General features: G+C 40.7%; 1 protein-coding gene across 6 annotated transcripts in view; it reads left to right on the forward strand.

Moving 5' to 3' along the window:
* Positions 1 to 8,235, forward strand: part of PPP3CA (protein phosphatase 3 catalytic subunit alpha) — a 344,753-nt gene that overhangs the window by 214,767 nt on the left and 121,751 nt on the right. For all 6 annotated transcript variants that reach the window (XM_025204265.1, XM_025204266.1, XM_025204268.1 and 3 more), the window contains exon 3: positions 5,106 to 5,230. In XM_025204265.1, the coding sequence (XP_025060050.1) occupies positions 5,106 to 5,230 (125 nt within the window). The remainder of the gene's footprint in view (positions 1 to 5,105; positions 5,231 to 8,235) is intronic.

Here is an 8,235-nt window from a genome sequence, read left to right on the forward strand (position 1 = left end):
GGGAAGCCAACCTGGCCCTGCCCCACTCCCGCAATTCCACCCCTACATTTCCCCCCCCGCCCACACACACCCAGAAGCCACTGGCTGCAGCTGCTTTCTCTGCATGTGTCTGCTCCTGCACCACGTGGCCCCCTGCTGTATCACTGGACCACAGGAGCATGGAGCCATGCTGGTACCCCAGGAGCAGGAGGGAGGGAGAGTGAGTGAGTGAGTGTGTGTGTGTGTGTGTGTGTGTGTTCATAGGGTGAGTCCCACAAGCCCCCCCACCATACACATGCACCCATACTATACTTGCACTGCCATACATGAAGATCCCCCCTACCCCTCACATACCCCAGCCACACTCCCTACACACATTCCCCCACTTATACACATATACCCACATACTCCCTCACCACATACACACCCACAGCCCCCCACAAACCTATACTCAACCCCCTATTCCCCCCACACCCCACAGTTTACAAGAATAAGATTTCATTTTAAGCTGTTGTGTGATCACCTTTATGTACACTACACAAATGTATGTGAATTGGGAAAAAAATATTTTTAAAAATCAAATCAATGAAGGTTGTAGACATTCACTTTTTAGAATATAATTTGGTATTTTATGGCAAAACTCCTTGCTGAAAGGAGTATTTCTGGAGGCAAGGGCAGGGGCTTCTGGTGGCAAACGTTAGGGCTTAGGGGGTGGGACATCTGGTCCCAAGATGGCAGCCAGGGGGCGGGGCACCTGTCAAGGGGCAGGGTTACCCGTGTGGCCCTCAACAGCTTTCCGTAACTCGGCAAGTGGCCCTCTCCCCAAAATAATTGCTTTCCCCTGTTCTAACAAGTCAAACTCACCAATTTTAAAACACTAGTATCTTTAGTTACAACGTCTTTTCTCTGGTCAAAATACTGCTGTGCTGATACGATAATTTCATTTTGTTTCTGAACTAAATGATTTCATACCATACTAAAAGACGACACTAATTTGTTCAAGATGGCTAAAAGAAGGAAGGTTTGGGGGTTTTTTTGGAAAACATAGTAAAGAAATGTCAGTGATATCCAAATGTATGCTGAGAGAGCTTCCCATCTAGTAGAGTTTATATTGTTTTTATTGCCATTTCTACAGGTAAATTTAGAGTACATGTGTGTACCATCTAGTGCTTGATTACTTATAGTTTATTTTTAATGAAAAAAGTTTCTGTTGTGCATTTCATTTCTGCAGTAGGTGAATATGATAAATACAGCTCGTAGTGGCTTGGATTTCAGTGAAGGAAAGGGATAAGCTTTAATTTATTACAGGGGAAAAGCATACCTACATGAAGTTACCCTGAGTATCTGACACACTGTAAATCCTTGTCTTCATTTACTTTGCAATAACTTGTTCAGGTTCCAATGTCCTTAGGAAGTTGGCAGTATGGAGAGGTTGTGGAATAACATCTGCTACCTCACTGCTTGTGGTTTAGTATTGCAAGGTTATCTTGATAGCAGCATCATGTCCTGTAAGTAGGCAGTTTTTAAGATATGACTGTATTTTATAATATGGTAGTTAAGTAATATTTTTGCCAGCCGCTTTAATGGAAAATGTTAGGATGTTAAGTTGATTCATTTTTGTTTCTCTCTTTTACATATATGAGGATCCATTACAAAAGAATTGGCATCTTTTGCCAAAACACTGTCTGATGAAGCTTGAAATTAATGGCCACTGATTCTCCTCTGACATCCTATATCTTTAGATGTTCACTGAGGCTGTTCTCAAAGTATGTAAAGGTGTATATTTAAATCTGGGAAACAAAATGTTCTGCAGCTATTTTTAGTCTTCCATGCAAAAATGCATATTGTGTTAATTGTGCATAATATTATGGCCCTCTAACAGACCATGGCCATAATACATGATCCTAATCTAATGCTTATCATCTCTTCTGTCCACTGGTTTCCCTGCTACGTTTATGCTTATGATTCAGACCTGCTTCCACTGGTCAGGGGTAAACAGGTTTGGATTTATTTTTTCCTTTCAGCTTCCAAGAAGCTTCTTTTTTCAAAGCTGTTTCTGAGCATAACCACACCGTATGTAGCCAACCAAGCATTAGGTATGAATTGGACACTGTAAAATATCTGGGATTCTCATCAAGTGTTTAATGATGATAAAATGTAAAGGGGCAGAATTCTGAAAATGTTATTTCTATCCTGCTTATTAGCATTCTCTCTCATCATTTCCCTTTGGTAACCAATTGATGGAAGTGGAACTTTCTTATATGTAATTTCTTTAATGACCTCTGTTTTTGTGCAAATACATGTGTACACACACGTTAGCCCCCAAAAGCAAACATTTCCTCCTGTTGTCATGATAATGCTACAGTTTATTCAGAATCTCTCAACCATGTTTAACTTTGTGTAGGGGAATTTAATTGTAACAATTGTGCAGTGAATTTGAAAAAGCTTTTCTGTCCAAATTGAAGGGGTTATTTTGCCTGGCTTTCGATTTGTGACGGTTCTAAGCTGTGCACTGTGCCCAGTCAGAGAAGTCCACCGTTTTGTTTTTTGTTGTGTGGAGGTTTTTTTGTTGGTGTGTTTTTTTTGTTTGTTTGTTTGTTTTTGACAGGATTGTTAGATAAAGCAACAGCAAGATCATTGTTGGTGTTCTTGTTATTTCAGAATTCTCCTCGACTACTCACAGTAACAATTGATTTCTAAAAAGAGCTTTACAGGAATATTTTTTGTATTATGTTGAATACTTGTTTTTTAATTTGATTAATTTTTCATAGTTATAAGGCATGGGTATCAAACACTAGGCTGTGCAGTCGCTTCATGGAGCCAGCCATGCTACTGGCAGGACAGGGAATTGGGGGCATGGCTAGCATGGTGTATGGCCTGTTGCAGAATCTAGGGCCCCATTGGACATGACTAGTGGCAGTAGGGGTGGGAAACAAGCAACACTGCCTTGCTTGTCTTGCAGTCACTTAACCTGAAGCTGCTGGCCTCAATGACACCATCACAGTCGCTTGTCCCTTGGATCTGGTGCCTGAGGAGCCCCATGGTCTGGATCTGGCATGAGGCCAAAGCTGACAGTCCTTTATTGAGTATTGGTATAACTAGAGAGCAGGGATTGGCAACGTGGTGGAGGGCCAAGCTGTGCCCAGTCCCTGAGTCCAAAGGTTGGGTGTTAAGGACTGGATCCTGACAGTATTTTACAAAAAAGCTTCTCCTAAGAGTTACAGACCAAAGCCTTACCTTGACATTGCTGGTTTGACATAGACCTTGAGTGCTGCTGAGTGAAGAATTTAAAGTATTTAGCTCGGAGTACTCAGAATTTGCACAGTATCAGTCCCGAGTGTCTTCAGTGTGAGATAAAGAAATATATACTTATCAGAGGTGAAAATGGCCATGTTGTAGAGAACTTTTTCAAGCCATGGGTTAGAACAACCCATTTCCAGCTTGGCACAGGTGGATTTGGTGGCATATCAGTAGCAAGCAGGAATTGCTGCTGCTTTTCCCAGCCTCCCACTCCCCAGAGGGGGTGTGCATGCAGCTTCTAGCCAGATGGGATCTATGCCAGGTCCAGGCACCTGGGAACTGTGACTTCACTGCTGCCACCTTTTCACCCCTACCCCACACTCCCTGGCTGCAGCTCAGGCACAGCTTTCAGCCAGTGGGGAGCTGTGCTAGGGTCTGCACTGCTGCTGCTTCTCTCCCCGCCACATCTTCCAGCTGCAGCACAAGTGCAGCTGAAAGCTGCCTGGGCCTGGCTCAGGTTTCCACCAGCTGCAAACTGCACCCATATTGCCGTCAGGGGGCAGGGAGAAGCAATGGCAATGCAGGTGCAGCTTCCAGGTCCCTAGCCCCAGCACAGCTCCTTGCTGCCCATGCAGTAACCATGTAATAAGGGCTGCAGGATTAATGCTTTTATGTATTTATTCCATTACTTTTCTGTTGCTCTATGTTTTCAGGAAGAGACCCTATAGTTGTGGTTATAATGAAATAATTAAGGGTTTTTTTTATTCTGAATGTATGTATTAGGAAAAATGAGAATTTAATTTCTTCATTTCTTAAAACTAAAGAGTAACGATAAAGTGACACCATGCTGTGACAAAAGGAAATGAGATGTGATTAATGTTTGCATTACTGTGGCTTTGTTAATTTGGTGTAACTTTATTACAGCTGTCATTGTATGTAATAACTTAGTATCTCTACAGAGTAGTTTCATCATCTTTACTCCATCTTTGAAGCATGGTACTGGTAGAATGAGACCTTTACATACAAATTGATGCAAAAGCTCATGTGATTTTGTTGTTTGATATAAAAGCGTGCACAGTTGTTTACAAAGAAAATATTAGTCATTCTGTCAGATAAATTACAACACATTGTAATTGCAAAACTTGAACATCATCAATAAGCTGTTATAATAAGTACACTTTTTCTTGTGTAATAAGCATTGGATAAGGAAGTAATTTATTTTGTATCATGTTTCTTCCTGCTGTAAAATCCAGAGGTGCAAAATTTGCATAAATTGATTTGCAACATTTCTGGCTTGCCATGTTGATAACTTTCCACGCTTGCTACACAGATGAGTTACTTACATGCCTTTGAGGATTGGACAGACTAAGACATGGTGTTAGGTGGAAGAAGAACTAAGATTGTCTGATAGATTTGATTTATGTTGGCCATAGTTACTTATTCAGGAACATTTTGGGTTCGTCTTGTGATTACTTCAATATTTTTTTGGTTGGTACAGAGTGCCCTGGGCAATGGATAAAAAGGGCTTTCAAAATTAAATGCGTTTAAATGCTTTGTAATGTGTTGGGAGTCATTCATTTTGTTAAATAATAAAATACACTGGTATTAAAAACAACAGATTTGGGTACCTTTGTAGAATAGGTATACATGCATGTAAAAAACCCAAAAATAATAGATATGCTTAAGGACAAAGGGTCATCAACTCCTGCCAACCAGTATCAAATCGTCACTAATCATGTGGGTACAACTTATAAGAAGATGCAGAAAAATATCTGTTCATAAGCAATAGATCAGATCATTGTATTTTTCATGGAAGTCAATGGTTAAAAATGTTCTCTTAACAAATATAGTGCAATGTAACCAACTGCTGTTTCTATTTCTCCTAGTTTGTGGGGACATCCATGGACAATTCTTTGACTTGATGAAACTGTTCGAAGTGGGAGGCTCTCCTGCCAACACGCGGTATCTCTTCTTAGGGGACTATGTGGACAGAGGGTACTTCAGTATTGAAGTATGTTTGCTATTTCTTATTTTTGCTATGAAGCTACTTGCAATGTATTTTCTTGCATATGACTTGCAGTATATTTTAATAAATGCTTGGCTCTCTATGATCCTCATGTAGATAGCTGTGAGCAGCAGGTGGGGGGGGTAAGTTTATTCATGTAAAACATTGCTGCGTGTGTTTCTCCATTTTTTGTCACACACAGTTAACAACAGTAATAATTGGTGTGTAACCAAGAATGAGGGTCAGTTGTGCCAGGGCTTTGATCTCAGACAGAGTGAATGCATGCTGTATTTTTTTATGGGTTATTTTAATTTATAAGTGTTTAACAGATTCCTTTGAGAGGTTTAGAAAGGGTTGGAGAAGGGTTAGCTAAAGAGAATGGGATGGGGAGTTGAACAGCCAATCAGTACCATAGATGAGAATGTTATAACCAATTTTTGGAAAAGTATGAACTGTAGGGATTTAATGGGACAACTAATGGTCTTTATCCTGAAACTGGTCTCGGGCACAGAGGGCTGCAAGTATAGATTTCAACGACACAGAGCTTCATTGAAGTTAATGGGACTACAGATATGAGTTCATTCTTGTGGATCAGATTATAGGATATTAGGATTTAATCTTAGATTTTGAATGCCCAAATTTCTGCATGCCTATATGAATCCCAAATTACTAAATTGAATCTACTCCATATTTGTTAAACCCCAGTTCAGAGATCAACTTTGAAGAAGCAGCAGCAATGAGGATGCAATTTATAGCTGCCTGTCCCTAGTTTAGTTCCTTGCTGCCTCATCCCAGTGCAGGCACAGGTAGAGATGCTAGCAAAGCCTTCTGGCTCCATCAGCCATATGTTGCCAAACCCTGCCATAGATATTTAAGGCTAATCTTAAAGCTACAGCTGGTGGCTACATTTTTAATTTGTTTATGAACGTATTAATCTTAAATTTTGACTGTGTGTGTGTAAGAGAAATAACTGGAACCCTCAGGACTCTGGCTGATTTAAATACAAGGCTCATTCTAAAATATAAAATAGATCAAACCATAAAAAAAATTTAAGTTACTCATTTGGTAATCAGCCAATATACAATTTATAAAATAGTTGTTTTTAACAATTCTCATCCCAGCGCAGTCCTCTCTATCCTCAACACCCAGAAACTATTAGAACCAGTACTTAAATTATTAATTTTAGAGTCACTTTAGAGTTGAGAGCCTCTCTCCCCCACCCTCCCAGTAATCAAACTTATTACTGCCTATCTTGGTTAGACTGATGTTAAAATTAAAGGGTACTTCCTGAATCATAAGCATATTTGGTTGTGCATTCAGGAGTAAACGCTGCAGAGTAAATGGATGGCAAGGAAAGGAAAATGATTGTTTGTTTTGTTTTTTGTTTTTAACTGAACAGTGCATTTCTTTGTAGGGAAGAGGGCATAAATAGGACTTTCAGATAGTCATGTCCCCCCCATTTTGGAGTGGGGAGAAATTGGCTTGGACCATAAGGGAATGGGGGAGTGAGTTCCCCTGCATGAGAGGCAGGGCAGTGGAAGTGTATAGGGATTTAGATGAGGGGAAATTGTTTCTTTTACTGGGTGTATTGAATGTGGGTTGGCAAGCAGTGGGGTAGAGACAGGGAAGCAGGAGCATTAGTGGGTAGTCAGATGGTTTGATTATGAATTTGGCTTGTGCATATGTTTGTTCTTATTTAATTTTTTAAAATGTTGTTTCTATAACTATTTTTCTCTTTTACTATAACCTGTCCTGAGCATTTTGGGGAAAGGTTGCATACATACCTAATAAATAAGCAAATACATTGTTCCTGTAAATGTATGTAAGTTTTAGGGATGGTTGACAGAGATGGGCTTGGTGAGAGAGGAAAAAAATCTTCCTGAGGAAAAGTGAAGAAGGAACAAACTGAGAAACTTTAGGTTGTGCTTAAAGATAGTGGACGGCAATATTTTTCGGGTGGTGGGCTTGAGACCAAGAAGGACCAGGACTAGGAACTGGCTGTCAACATCACTTCTCACTGTTTGGCCATGGCATTGTGTAGGCAAACCACCTGCTGCCAAAAGTCACCAAACCCTTCAGCTCCAGGTGAGATCCAGTAGCTCCATGAGCCAGATCTAGCCCATGAGCCATATAGGAGGGGCTGGTAAGATCTTAAGACAGGGGCAGGCAATTATTTTGAGCAGAGGGCTGTTTTCTGAGTTTTGGCAAGCCATCGAGGGCCACATGATAGGCAGCCCAGGGCAGATTAATATTAATTTTCTAAATTTTTAGGGGCCCTGCGGGCTGGATAGAATGGCCTGGTGGGCCGCATCCAGCCCCTGGGCCGCATTTTGCCCACCCCTGTCTTAAGATCTTACTCCTTGATAAAGCTTTTTTTATTTTGACCAAAATGATGAGTGTTCTTGGTTTCCTTCCACTCCAAACATCCTACAACAAACAAAGCTATAAGAGAAGAGACAAAAATTCTGTCCAGTTTACCAGGTGTGTCACCTCACATAGTTAACACGGGAGGTGTTCAGGTACTTTAAAGAGAGCCTGTACCAGCTCTAAGATGCAATTAGAAAGCACAAAAGGAAAATATGTTGTCTGCGGTACACTGCCTTGATTTGCCTACCTACAGATGCAGACTAAGCTCTGCTGAGTTAATTCTTTGGTGTGATCTCAAAATGTAAAATTGAGGGGCTGTCAGAAGCAATTTGGGAGATTCAACAGATATCACTGTTCTTGAAAAATCACCTTTAAAACAAAATAAAATGAAAAACCAGGGTGGAATATGTCCAGACTGGACCTACCTTCCAAAGGTGGTGGCAGAAGTAGTTGTTACAATTCTGTAGTAGTATGAAAAGCTGTGGTTTCTAATAACACTTTCTGACTGCCTTACACTGAAAGGAAACCACATTCTTTTCACAAGAGAATGTAGTGAGCTCTTCCAAAATCACCCAGAGGTGCATGCCAGTCCTGCAGAGCAAGTTGCTGGTAGTGCTTGAGCCCCATCTGTACTATGCATTCCT

The sequence above is a fragment of the Alligator sinensis genome, unplaced genomic scaffold (genome assembly GCF_000455745.1).
Source record: "Alligator sinensis unplaced genomic scaffold, ASM45574v1 scaffold353_1, whole genome shotgun sequence".
NCBI classification, from domain to species: Eukaryota; Metazoa; Chordata; order Crocodylia; family Alligatoridae; genus Alligator; species Alligator sinensis.